The 15,239-nt window shown below is 43.1% G+C and overlaps 1 protein-coding gene across 1 annotated transcript; it reads right to left on the reverse strand.

The window, feature by feature from the left end:
- Positions 1 to 311: 311 nt before the first annotated feature.
- Positions 312 to 12,912, reverse strand: NGDN (neuroguidin). Its single transcript, XM_044287996.1, has 10 exons — positions 12,811 to 12,912; positions 7,215 to 7,274; positions 6,069 to 6,140; positions 3,959 to 4,096; positions 2,866 to 3,003; positions 2,640 to 2,757; positions 2,392 to 2,560; positions 2,137 to 2,290; positions 1,246 to 1,306; positions 312 to 583 (listed from the first exon to the last, which is right to left on the reverse strand). The coding sequence occupies exons 1-10, from the start codon at positions 12,823 to 12,825 to the stop codon at positions 564 to 566; spliced, it is 945 nt and encodes a 314-aa protein (XP_044143931.1). The 5' UTR covers positions 12,826 to 12,912; the 3' UTR covers positions 312 to 563.
- Positions 12,913 to 15,239: the final 2,327 nt, after the last annotated feature.

The raw sequence follows: 15,239 nt of genomic DNA on the forward strand, positions 1-15,239 counted from the left end.
CTTATAAGTTCTAGTCCAGTTCTGAAAGATTAACCCTTCTTTTGCAATTAACATCCCGCTCTGTGCCACCTGATGACAGAGGAAAGAGAATATTTGTTTTACCTGTAATTTTGCTTTCCTCGAGCCCAACTCTTAATTTATAATTCTAGGTAGGTTGGTCCTAGGGTGGAGACTGGGGACAGAAAATCCCACTCTGTGCTGCCTTCGGACTCGAGAAAGAAAATTTGCCTTGCCTGTAATTTTGCTTATTTTAAGGCATTGGAAATATAAGTTAGCTAGGATGTTGTAAGTCATCATATCTCAGTGAAAAGTGTATTTTAAACATGTTTATTGCATAAAATAAAAAAATCATTGCTCAGGATAAATTGTTCAAATCCTCATGTAAATTAAAGTAATTTTGTGCACTAAATCCTCCACATTTTCCAGTGCAACCAAAAACGAACCCATGGATACATAAGACCCCAGTTATTTATCGTAAATATTCCCGATAGCAAAACAGTATTACTTTGAAACTGTTGGCACAGTACACTCATAGAACGTTATGGCTGCCTGGTGGTTGCTCCTCAGTGGCGCTTTCTAAAGCCTAGAAAGACAGGAAAGAAGTGAAATTAAATTAGTGATAAAGAGTTATATTTTTTTTAACACAATATTCATAGAAAACTATTTTAGAATCTTTAGCTGTTGTTGATTTTGGCAGCATTATACTGCTAAAAATAAAAATAAATTGCCTTTCTGTAGCAGGCAGAACAAATGATTTGATATCTTAGATAGGTAATCCATTGTAAACCTGCTGCTCATGTGTGGGGATAATATCTGTAGCACATTCCTCATGATAAAAGTGGGTGTAAAATTAGGGTGACAGCTGTATTGTTCTCGATAGGCCTAGATAAAGATGCCCCCAGAATCTTAACGTGTCATGTCCTAACTGTGTCACTCATTCCCCTTCCTTCTCTAGTCAGAGGGAATTTTCTCACTGAGAAAGTCAAACAAAGCAGCTTGCCATGCTACAATTCCTAACAAAGGAGGAAGTTAATGAGCGAAGACAGGATGTGGAATACATGGAGAGACTTAAATATTATATCTAGAAAACTAATCATTTTCTTTGTAAAAAAACAACAACCATAGAATATTCACATATAGTCTGGTAAGAATGTGAATGCCCCATTAGGAAGCACTGAGTTTATGCCTGTAAACAGACCGCGCAAATGCCTAAAAATACATAGAAAAAACTATAAAAGTACAAACCTTTCTTCTTTTTCCCTTTTTTAGAGCCTCTCTTCAACTTCTTGGCAGAAGGCATGAAGTCCTACATAAAAAAGATTTTTTTTTAATTAAATGAACAGGCCAATTAATAACTTTCACATACACAATTTCAGTAGACATGCATAACACAGACTGCTCCTCAAGATTCACTACAGGGCATTTTGACCACATACTTTCAGATAACTTTTCATAAATCCATAGTACAGGTGAATATAAGAGAATTAGTACTATATTGTATCATAGAAAAACGCTTTCTTCTAGAAATACCAGCTGCCCCATCTCCTTTTCTAAACTAACTTTCTCTCTGGGCGAAAGTTGTCAAGTTAAAACCAACACAGGCTTCCTGACCACTGAAGCATCATGTGGCATCATCCCACAGAAGTTTTTGGTGGGCGGTGGAGAAAAGAAGAAGTGCTGAGAAACAGAGACAAAACATGCCTCAGCAGCGGAACGTAAGTGGCATATTTCACACCAAGTGCTTTATTCACATTAATGCTGCTCAGTACTTCTCTATAATGTCCTATATGGTGCTTCTGAATTGAGTGAGATTTAGGCAGTAGAATCTGTCACCATGTATATTCTATGGGGAGGCATCATTACAGCTAGTCTCCACCTACAAGCTTAGAGACAGCTAAAAATTAGAGATGCACCATGCGAAGCAGAAAACGCCCAGATACAAGTCATATAATAGTCAGATATAGTACTATTAATCATATATGGACAATGGACAGCTAATTTTGAAAAATTATTTGAAAGTGTAGGTATTTTCCAACCCAAGTTCATGCTGACATGCTTAAATAATTTGCATGAAGGATGATCTAAACTGAATGTTATGCCGAGCTTAAGATGTCTAATACACAGTCCTGCTCTCACCTCTGTTCTCGCTTCTCCTCCTGTTAGAGCACTAATATCTGTGAAGTGCGTGAGCGAATTGAGTTGTGATGTCATGGCAAGAGCTCTCTTCTTACGAGCCTTTTCCTTTCGAGTTAAATTTAATCGCACCATCATAGACTCTTCATATTTTACCCTTTAAGAAAAACAAACAGAAAATCAGAATTTCATATAGAAAATCAAGAACAGTGGGTAACTGCTGTCCAAGGTAAAAGCAGCAACATGAAAGCTACTCACCGATGATCATCTTCTCTCTGATGCTGCATCATGTGATAAGCTCTTCCTTCTCGGATTTCTTCAGGAGCATCTGTATACTGTTCTTTTAACTCACGGATGACCGAGCTGCTCAAAGCTCGCTTCTTAGCTCGCTCTAAAATTCTGCGTTCTTTCTCTTCTTCTGTGTCATCTGTGAGAATATTTAAACTTAGAGCGACGAAAACGACCAACACCAGGGATACATGCAAGTTCCACATTATACCACTTACCATAGTGTACTGGTGCAAGCTTAGGAGGTATGTATTTCCTGGTGTTGCCGCGAGACTTCTTTCCTACACCACTCTCATCTTTGTCACTACCTGAATCCTCCTTGTCAGACTCCTCCAACTATAAAGTTAAGAGAAAAACATATTAGATAAGGATACAGTAACTGGATTACAGACAAAATGCATTAAATGTGCAAAATATTTCCACAACTTTACTTTATAGTCTTACCTTACTCAATAAGTTCTGAGGATTGGGTCTGAAACGCAGTGGATCATTCTCAGCAAGACTTCCAGTCACAGCAGCTCTTACCAGCTTCTCTATTTGATATTTAAGCTTTTGCTCAATCGGACGCATTTTTTCCAAAACCTGAGAAGGGCACAAAACTTTGAAGGTACCAACATTAAAAAGACTTTAACAGTTAAAAATAGGACAGCCTTGTTTCATTTACTAAGCTATGAAAGAACTTGCCAGAAGATGCTTGAAATGTATAAATACATTTTATAGAACGACCATTATTGGCACACTATATGCAAGAATGCTTTTATTTTTGTAATACAAAAACACTCACGAAATATGGTGCATTTAAGCATCTGAGCCTGAAGACCCTTTTTTGTACCTCACGTAGACTGAAGACCAATTTTGTACCCTACCTCACGTAGACCAAAAACCCTTTTGCACCCTACTTCACGTAAAGAAAATACCCCTTTATACTCATACCTCATGTACACTGAAGACCCTTTTGTTCCCACACCTCATTTGGAGTGAAGACCCATTTTGTACCACACCTCCTGTAGATTGAAGACCCTTTTGTACCCTACCTCAAGTAGGATAAAGTCCCTTTTGTACCCATACCTCATGTAGCCTGAGTAAAGAACTACTGGCATACATTTATAACAGCTATCAGTTATACAACTGCTCTCTACACAGTAAGTGCCTTGTTACACCTCTCAAGGATACGTTTACATAGCAGAATGGAAAGTGTATTTAAGCATCTAAAACACTCATAATATGCACCAAAATAGGTTTAAAAAAATTCTTGAAAACTTTGTTTTCAATGGAAAATGTGCGATGTTGGTCAATCAGCACATATTTTTACACTGCTTTTTCGAACTGGCATGTCACTTCTTGAAGCATTGTACGCAGTGTTTCTTCCCCCATTAGTGAATGGGAGGGCATAATATACTCTCCTAATACACTGGTGTGCTGTGTAGAGTGTATTTTGCAGCCTTTTACGTGGATGTTGTTGAAAAAGTTCAGCTAGTGTATTACGCTGTGAGAGCTTGCCCTAAAGGTGAAGCATTATGATCGAGCGTCTACTTACTGTGCGGTTCTCAACCAGTCTCATGATGGCTGGATTTTCCGTCAATGACTTCCCAGAAACTTTTTCTAAGATGATGTGGGCAAGATCCTGCATATACAGCAAGAGCAGCTGATCCTTCAGCTCTAGGAAGCTAAGACCCTATAAGAAACGGCTAGAGATTCAGTCACAATGTACTAGATATTCACACTTTATTGGATAGACACTTCCCATTACATGTTTCTAATAATAAGACTGTGAAACAGAAATCAAGCAATTCACTATCTTTCCCCCCACACCTGCTTTGGTTCATAAGGTAAAATAAAATATAGGAATTTGGTTTCCAGAGATTCCCTCATTACAGCACCACAGGAGGTTGTTGCCCTTTGTCCTTCTTGGGACAGGAAACAGAGGTTAAAAGGTCCCTCCCACCTCCACCCACCAGTGTTTTCCAAGATTACTACACCAGGATGGATGCAACCGATTCAGAAAAATCATCAGAAAATCTTATATGCAAAATTTACATAGTAGTTAGTAAGGGAGGGAATGTACGGATGCAGTCATGAGGGAATCTCTGGAAACCGAATTACCGGCAAGACTAATTCCTATTTTCCAGCTCATCCCTCATGACAGCACCACAGGAGACATACCAAATTATAATTTACGGGCCAAGTCTAAGGACAACATATCTCATATATTTATCATTAGATAAAAATACCATTCCATAGGATCAGGAATAAACCTGAGACAGAAACTTTTCGGCCAGAAAACTAAATCTTGATGACAGAATTTGTGAACCCAGTCGTAACTCTGAAATGTCTCTATCTGCATCCTTGATCAACGGTCCTACCTCTGTTTATAGACTTAAATATTTTATTAGAGGAAGAATAATCGTCTTATTAGACATCGGCCATAAAAAGGATGCCCTTTACCTGTAAGCCTATATGGTAAGTATCATGGTGTAAAAGCGACTCGCTCTAAAACCAGATAAAATATTGTAACATCATATATAACCACTGCACTGAGTACAAGTTTACTGTAGACCCCATTGCAGTTCATTCCCAAGAGCTTAATCGTTAAAAAATGATAAACAGCTAACTCCGGAAAGTCTACAAGGTATATGTAAGAAAACCGAGCCAAGCTGACAGCACTGGCACACGGCAGGATGGACATCAACGATGAGGTAACCAAACTGCACCATTAACTTCATACCGGTCCAGGGCAAGTTTGGGATCCCTTACCAGGAGGTGTTGGTATGAACTCAAGGGAGAAGAAAGAAGAAAGAATCCTCCTGACTAAACCAGGCCAAGAACCCACCTGCCCGCATAACTTCAAGGTCAGAGGCAGTCTTAAGGGTTTCACAAGATCTTTACATGGCACTAGCCAGGAGACACAGGGACTGAGGAGTGGCAAATGGTTACAGGACCTATGCAGCGTACATAGCCGCAGTTTATGTGTGTGAGCATGGCTGCAAGTGTGAATGTGGACAAAGGAATGCACAGTCTATATGGTCGTTTTGAAGCTCCCTGGGTTGGCGTACAGTGAGGGGAATCTCCTTCCCGGAGGTGACAGAGGTGCCCTTGAGGTTATGGGTATTAGGTGCAATGAAGGCAGGGTCCCTAATGTTCATGACATCAGCACCATTAGGTTCAAATAGATAGAATAACAGAACAGTTTAGTTGGGCATAAGTTGACATTTAGTGAAATCAATTGTCCCAAGGTAGATATACCAATTTATTGCCATAGAAGGGATAGCTGTAATCCATACAAGAAGAATTCCCAGCCAGGCTGGTGCTACCTCCCATTATAACAGGTCTGGGTAGGATCTTTACTAAATTTCAGTGCTCTGGTCACACTAATGTTCCTTTAACTTCAGGCTGACCCATACTATCTCCAGGTATAGAGTATACTATACCCTATAAATCACATGGCCGGTACACACACACACACACACACATGTCTTGTACTCCTTGAATTGCATACAATTTCTATCCTGTGGATAGGAGATAACTTGTACCTACCTGAACACCCCTTTCAGTGTTTACAGCATTTTTTGAGCAGTGCATATAACCAAGGAAATTAGCACTTTTGAAATCGGAAGGTACAATGAACTCATGATAGGTTTTCCCCTCACCTTTTCTGTTGGGTAGACCCCATTGCGGATCTTCTCAGTTAGGTTCTGTACATGTGCTGTGACCGCTGTTACCTGGCAAGGCAAACAAAGTGTTAAAACACAGTAATATCAGAAAAGACAATACAAAGAAAAAAAAAAAACTGAACATTTTACAAAAGAATTAACCTTCTTTAACATCAGGGATTCACAGACAGAACCTGCATCTGTTGACCTTGTATAGTCACACATCAGTGGTTTTCCACGGACCATAGGTCAGGGATGATACCAGGAAAGCATATCCTATTTTTGGTCGCGAGTGAAGATCTCTCATGTACATTATAGTCTATGGGCCGTGAAAATCATGGAGAAAACAAGGATGCAATGTGCGCTTGGTCTATTGTTTTCACTGACCACTGGTAATAGAAGCCCTGGAAATGGATGTAGAGCCTAGCAGTGAGTGGATTAGGCTACTCTCACACTAGTGTTTTTCTTTTCCGGCATAGAGTTCCGTCACAGGGGCGCTATACCGGAAAAGAACTGATCAGGTATATCCCCATGCATTCTGAATGGAGAGTAATCCGTTCAGGATGCATCAGGATGTCTTCAGTTCAGTCATTTTGACTGATCAGGCAAAAGAGAGAACCGTAGCATGCTATGGTTTTATCTCCGGCGAAAAAAACTGAAGACTTGCCTGAATGCCGGATCGGTCATTTTTTTCCATAGGAATGTATTCGTGCTGGTTCCGGCAGTCAAAATACCGGAATGCCAGATCCGTCCTTCCGGTCTGCGCATGCGTAGACCTTTAAAAATGAGAAAAATATAAATATCTGATCCGTTTTGCCTGATGACACCGGAAAAACGGATCCGGTACTGCAATGCATTTTTCTGACTGATCAGGATCCTGATCAGTCAGAAAAAAATGACATGCGTTTCCATACAGTTTGCCTGATCAGGCAGGCAGTTCAGGCAACGGAAATGCCTGCCAAAATCAAACACCACAAGTGTGAAAGTACCCTCAAGGATGACACACGAAAAGGCAAAAAACTGACAAGAGGACCAAACATGGATACTTCATGGACGAACCACTGACCACATTGTCAAGGATGTCACCACAGACACAGACATGTAAAAGAGGCCTTGGTCTGGTGAGAGCACCACCTCACCTACCTGTTGTTGTATTGTACTAAGCAACGCCGTAACCGCTGATAGATCTTCAGATATTATACCCTACAGCAATAAATAAAATAAAAAGATATCAATGAATACATTTAAAATGTTGACAGCCTCTCTTCCCAGATTCTTTTCATCCCAAAGGTTTTAAACAAAATGGTCAAGTATTTTATTATTACTATTTTTTTTAAAAATATACCTATTATACCTTATACCCATTTAGAGGATGTCACTAATTTCAGATTGTTAGAGGTCCAACTCCCGGCACCCCCGCCGATCAGCTGTATGAAGGGGCCATGGCACTAGAGCTGCGCCCTCTTCAGGGTTTACCTGCTCCGGTGTACGTTGTAGTGCTGCAGTGTGATTACAGCTTCTTATTCCATTCACATGAATGGGACACACTGCAGCACTACAACGTACACCGGAGCAGGCAAACCCTGAAGAGGACGCAGCTCTCACACTAGTGCCATGGCCTCTTCATACAGCTGATCGGCGGTGGGGTCCAAGAGTTAGATCTCCACTAGTCATATACTGATGACCTATCTTGAGAATAGGTCATCAATATCAAGAAACCGGAATACCACTTTACTTTGGACAATTTTGGAATCGCTTAAATTGGCAAATTACTCTAATACATTTTTTACTGTACTGAAGACGGCTGAAGTCAATGTGACAATATGCACTGACAGATGCAATACGAGGGGATCCTCAATTTCCAACACCCAAAGTTAAATGTGTTTTCCAGGAGTACAATACTGATGACCTATCCTCAGGATAGATCGACAATATCTGATGGGCGAGGCTCCAACTCCTGGCACCCCCACCGAACAGCTGTTAGACAAAAAAAAAAAAACACGTGGCTGTTTTGCATTTCCTGCTGACTTTTAGCTAATATCTGGAGCCTTCTACCGCAAAAGATACATGTGCCAAAAAAAAGCACTAAAGCTGCAAACTCAACATGGGTGTTTTCTGGACAGTACATAAAAATAGGAAACTTTTTTCCCGTGTCAGTGGAAAAAAAAATAGATGTGTGTGTGATTTATTTGAGGCTGGTGGTACATGACTAGATTATTTTGGTGGTAATTATCATTTTACAGCTGACAGTAAATGCTGGTAATGAGCAGTGTTCCCTCTAAGCTGCGCGGGTGCGCGACCGCGCAGCAACTATTGTGCCCCCGCTCATGTCCGCTCAGCACCCGCTCACCCTGCCGCCGGCAAAATGCCTACACTAATGCCCACACTCAAGATGACGTTTTCAATATGACCTGTGAGGCTCAGCGTGGCGCCGCCTACACATATTACCACTCTACTGCTGCGGCTCCTCCTTTTTCTGATTGGAAGAGGAGAGGAGGACTGGACTGAGCACGCAGCAGCCAGGCGAGGTAACGTCAGCGGCGTCATCTTAGAGCCTGAGGCTAGAGTGGTTTTACTGTCAGGGTAACCCATTGGTAAAAGCTCAGCAAAGACACAAGGGCATAATAGACTGCGCAGAAATGTATCCATCTGAGGCTCGGGGTCCAGGGGCCCCCTGGGAGTCTGGGACCCCACATACTGCAGCAATATAATACCATGGGATACCCCAGATCACACAGGGTTGTCAGACATTAACCCCTCACACTTCTTAGCTTTTCTTCTCACAGACTCTTGTTATTTGGTTTAGCTGATACACTCGAACATCTCCACAGCTGTGGCTGCGTTACATTTACAGCAGGTTACACTTGTTTCATCCTTTTGGTTCCTGGTGCTGCCCTCCGCTATGATGCACTCACCTGAAGGACCCTCATCTACAGTGCCATCGCCTATAGCACCCCATATACAGTGCCATCACCTGTAGCATTCCCATCTACCATGTAATTTAATCTTGCCAAGAACAACAGCGTGATGGAGCTATACATTACCGTGCTAAAATGAATAGCACTATAGATGACTACAGTATACATTATAAGCCCTGTACCATGCTGTACAATATACAGTATAATCCATAGTGTACAGTATACAGTATAATTCCTGCCCCATGCCGTATGATATACAGTATAGTTCATATACCAGTGGGCTTATGCCTTTTGATCAAAATGTACCCTAATGCCTCTTGTACAGCATGAAGTATGGGGGGCTGTACACTTTAATATTGCACTGAGAAGCGAGTTTAATTAGCTCTAAGCATAGCATTGTGGATGTGCGATCCAGTTCTGTTTCTCCCCTTGGTATGCACCACGCTGTACAATATACAATATAATCCCTGCACCATGCAGTACAATATGCATTATAATCCATACACCATGCTGTATAATATACGGTATAACACCTACACTGTGGGGTTATTGTGTATATTGTACGGCATAGTGTATGGATTATACTGTATATTGTACAGCATGGTGCAGGGATTATATTGTATATTGTACAGCGTGGTGCATACCAAGGGGAGAAACAGAACTGGATCGCACATCCACAATGCTATGCTTAGAGCTAATTAAACTCGCTTCTCAGCGCAATATTAAAGTGTACAGCCCCCCATACTTCATGCTGTACAAGAGGCATTAGGGTACATTTTGATCAAAAGGCATAAGCCCACTGGTATATGAACTATACTGTATATCATACGGCATGGGGCAGGGATTATACTGTACACTATGGTGTATGGATTATAATATATTACACAGCATGGTGTATGAACTATACTGTATATTGTACAGCATGGTGTATTAACTATACTATATATTGTATAGCATGGTGCAGGAATTATACTGTATATTACATAGCATGGTGCAGGGGTTACACCGTATTGTACGGGATGGCACAGGGGTTACACTGTATGCTCTTTGATGTGACAATTATCCTAGGTTTTCCTATCGCCCACCTTCGATGGCGCTGTGCCCAGCTCTGAGCTGACCCCGCTCAGCAGCTGCCAAGGCTTAGAGGGAACACTGGTAATGAGGTCTAATCAGTAGATTGAGCTATAGATCAATTTGTCAGTAAAAAATGTTGGATGTCCGTGATTTTGCGATCCAGAAAAAATATAAATTCTGGTTGCTAACCTTGCTGCAACATGTCCTGCTTTTCTTTTCACTGTAGCCAGGCATTTGCTTTAAGTTAAAGTATAAATAAATAAATATATATATTAGTGTTGGTCGAGCACCAAAGTGCTCGGGTGCTCATTGGTTCATAGGAAAAGGTCAGAAATTGATGGAAACATCACCGAAATGGTTCAGGAACAGCATGGGGAGGATGTCTGGATGCATCTTGGACTCCCAGGTCACTGCTGGGAACGATGTTGTCCGAGTAGTACACCACTTTTACAGACTGACAGAAATACGCACAAAACCGAAGATAAAATCGATTTTAGAGGAAACATTGTTAGGAAACATTCTTTCCTGTATATTTACTTGTATGTAAAGTGCAAGTGCTGCCAAAAATTACAAGGAAGAGGCACTCCGATACAACCTGTATATCAGCTAAAGGAGGGCCTCATTCACTTTGTGGTACAATTGTTCAGGTAGTTGGACTCCTACACTCATAAAGCCTGTGCACTAAGTGAAAGGGCTGCCAATAATTACAAGGAAGAGGCACTCCGATACAACCTGTATATCACATAATGGAGGGCCTTATTCACTTTGTGGTACAATTGTTTAGGTAGTGGGACTCCTACACTCATAAAGCCTGTGCACTAAGTGAAAGGGCTGCCAAAAATTACAAGGAACTGGCACTCCAATACACCCTTTGTTACACATAAAGGAGGGCATCACACACAGCCATGAAAAATTATGATTGCTGGCCTGCTGGTGACCCTCTAAAACATTAGGGGCGAGTGCCTGCTGCTGAGCTGACATCTAAAAAAAAAAATTTAGGCGAGGGCCTGCTGTCGAGCTGACTATCTAAAGAATTTTGGGCGAGGGCCTGCTGCCGAGCTGACCATCTAAAATACATTTATGGATGCGCTTGTCAGTGTTTATGCCCCCAGAAGCACTAAATACCCACTCTGACAAAACGCTGGCGGCAGGGCAGGTCAGCACCTCCAAGGCGTAGAGTGCCAGCTCGTGCTATCTAGGGCTGCAGTTAAAGATTTGAATAATTGATTAGTTGTCGATAATTTCATCGATCGGGAAAAAACACCAAAATGAAAAAAAAAAATTAAATGAAAAAAAAAAAGAAGGGGTTTATATAATTTTACTTGAAAAAATTATGTTCAAAGGCCATATTAAAACAATATGATGGCATTATGGATGGCACCGCTACGGGGAGGGGGGGATCCGTGGATGGCACCGCTACGGGGAGGGGGGGATCCGTGGATGGCACCGCTACGGGGAGGGGGGGATCCGTGGATGGCACCGCTACGGGGAGGGGGGATCCGTGGATGGCACCGCTACGGGGAGGGGGGATCCGTGGATGGCACCGCTACGGGGAGGGGGGGATCCGTGGATGGCACCGCTACGGGGAGGGGGGGATCCGTGGATGGCACCGCTACGGGGAGGGGGGGATCCGTGGATGGCACCACTACGGGGAGGGGGGGATCCGTGGATGGCACCGCTACGGGGAGGGGGGGATCCGTGGATGGCACCGCTACGGGGAGGGGGGGATCCGTGGATGGCACCGCTACGGGGAGGGGGGGATCCGTGGATGGCACCGCTACGGGGAGGGGGGATCCGTGGATGGCACCGCTACGGGGAGGGGGGGATCCGTGGATGGCACCGCTACGGGGAGGGGGGGATCCGTGGATGGCACCGCTACGGGGAGGGGGGGATCCGTGGATGGCACCGCTACGGGGAGGGGGGGATCCGTGGATGGCACCGCTACGGGGAGGGGGGATCCGTGGATGGCACCGCTACGGGGAGGGGGGGATCCGTGGATGGCACCGCTACGGGGAGGGGGGGATCTGTGGATGGTATTATATAGCATCTTATGTGTCATCCACAGATCTCCCCCATAACAGTGCACAGATTCCCCTCTCCATAACAGTGAAGCTAGGTATCATGGATGAGTGCGTTTCTGGTGCTCTGGCAGCAGACACAGTTTCACCGCCCCCAGGGACACAGCCTCTGCATGCACCATCAGCAGCGCGGGCACTTCCACGTCATTTACTGATCGCCTTGAGCATATTAAATGGTATATATGCTTGCAAGTATGTCACCCGTACAGTAGCGCAGGTTTTGTAAGTGTATGCGCAAATAAATTACACAGAACGTCACGGATATTTCTGCTGCAGCTCTCCCTGACTAATACTGAGCTGAACACGTCATCAGGTGCTATATAGCACCCAATGACGCATTTCAGCCAGCCAATCACTGTAATGCCAGTAACCAACATGACTACTGGAGCACACGCGGTATCCGGCAGAACACCGCGATGCTCGAGTAAAAAAATTACACATACTAGTGTCATTCCGTATGGCATTTTTGGGGATAAAAAACCCCATAAAATTCGTCATTTTTTCACAAGTTTCCATCCGACCTTAAGCACCAGAAGAAACCACGTGTGATATTAGTGTAAATCCTCGCTATAACCATGAATGGGTTGCTGAGCGGACTAGCCGTCATCTATGAAGTGTGGCAGTCGGCAGAGCGGGCCTAGACGCGCCCGTAATGTACACGATGCTCACCTGCACGGCAGCCATGTCTCCACACTCCAGTCCTCCTTACAGTAAGTCACATGGCGAGTGCGGGATCGAGGCCTGCAATGTCACGTGACCCTGTGCCGTCGAAAAGTCCTTACGGTGCATGGAGTTTAGGCACTATGCTCCATGCGCCGTAAGGACCTTGTGACGCTACAGGGTCACGTGACATTGCAGGCCTCGAACACAAATTTACCGTGCGACTCCCCGTAAACATCATAATTAGGATTAGTTATTATTTTTTATATCACTTATTATTATCACCAAAGCGCATGGGGTGTAGCTATTACCCCGCTGCTACATCCCTCGGCGGCTTAAAACCCACGTGACTGTGACATGTCACGTGACTGTGACGTCAGAACATCCCTTACTGTGCGCGGAGTTTAGACACAACCGTGAAACCCCCAGGTGCTAATAAATAGTAGAAGAGCAGACAGGACAGCGGGGCTTTATAAAGCGGGCGTGCAATCGGCACATTCACGTTGTGCTTTATAAACGGAAGTACTGAGCGGGTGTGTATGCCCCTTTCTATTTCCTCAGACGTGTTACGTGGGCGCCCTCTGCTGGGCAAAATGTAATTATTGCCAAATCCTATGGCAAAATGTAGGTTGGTAAAAGGGCTCCTGCAGCACACGGCCATTGCCGTATTTGCGGATACCAGCCGTGTGTGTTCCGCTTTTTGCAGAACATCCGGCCCATAATACAACAGTCCTATCCTTCTCTGCAAAACTGACAAGAATAGGATGCGGGGCTGCAGAAGGGCTATACGGATGTGGACTATATTCCGCAGCACTTTACAGACATTAGCATCTACTTATATAGCGCTACTATATTCCGCAGCACTTTACAGACATTAGCATCCACTTATATAGCGCTACTATATTCCACAGCGCTGTACAGACATTACCATCCACTTATATAGCGCTACTATATTCCACAGCGCTGTACAGACATTAGCATCCACTTATATAGCGCTACTATATTCCACAGCGCTGTACAGACATTACCATCCACTTATATAGCGCTACTATATTCCGCAGCGCTGTACAGACATTAGCATCCACTTATATAGCGCTACTATATTCCACAGCACTTTACAGACATTAGCATCCACTTATATAGCGCTACTATATTCCACAGCGCTTTACAGACATTACCATCCACTTATATAGCGCTACTATATTCCACAGCACTTTACAGACATTAGCATCCACTTATATAGCGCTACTATATTCCGCAGCGCTTTACAGACATTAGCATCCACTTATATAGCGCTACTATATTCCAGCAGCGCTTTACAGACATTAGCATCCACTTATATAGCGCTACTATATTCCACAGCGCTTTACAGACATTAGCATCCACTTATATAGCGCTACTATATTCCACAGCCCTTTACAGACATTAGCATCCACTTATATAGCGCTACTATATTCCACAGCACTTTACAGACATTAGCATCCACTTATATAGCGCTACTATATTCCGCAGCGCTTTACAGACATTAGCATCCCCTTATATAGCGCTACTATATTCCGCAGCGCTTTACAGACATTACCATCCACTTATATAGCGCTACTATATTCCACAGCGCTTTACAGACATTAGCATCCACTTATATAGCGCTACTATATTCCACAGCGCTGTACAGACATTAGCATCCACTTATATAGCGCTACTATATTCCGCAGCGCTTTACAGACATTAGCATCCACTTATATAGCGTTACTATATTCCGCAGCACTTTACAGACATTAGCATCCGCTTATATAGCGCTACTATATTCCGCAGCACTTTACAGACATTAGCATCCACTTATATAGCGCTACTATATTCCGCAGCACTTTACAGACATTAGCATCCACTTATATAGCGCTACTATATTCCACAGCACTTTACAGACATTAGCATCCACTTATATAGCGCTACTATATTCCGCAGCACTTTACAGACATTAGCATCCACTTATATAGCGCTACTATATTCCGCAGCGCTTTAGACATTAGCATCCACTTATATAGCGTTACTATATTCTGCAGCACTTTACAGACATTAGCATCCACTTATATAGCGCTACTATATTCCGCAGCGCTGTACAGACATTAGCATCCACTTATATAGCGCTACTATATTCCACAGCGCTTTACAGACATTAGCATCCACTTATATAGCGCTACTATATTCCACAGCGCTTTACAGACATTAGCATCCACTTATATAGCGCTACTATATTCCACAGCGCTTTACAGACATTAGCATCCACTTATATAGCGTTACTATATTCCGCAGCACTTTACAGACATTAGCATCCGCTTATATAGCGCTACTATATTCCGCAGCACTTTACAGACATTAGCATCCACTTATATAGCGCTACTATATTCCACAGCACTTTACAGACATTAGCATCCACTTAT

The sequence above is a fragment of the Bufo gargarizans genome, chromosome 1 (genome assembly GCF_014858855.1).
Source record: "Bufo gargarizans isolate SCDJY-AF-19 chromosome 1, ASM1485885v1, whole genome shotgun sequence".
NCBI classification, from domain to species: domain Eukaryota; kingdom Metazoa; phylum Chordata; class Amphibia; order Anura; family Bufonidae; genus Bufo; species Bufo gargarizans.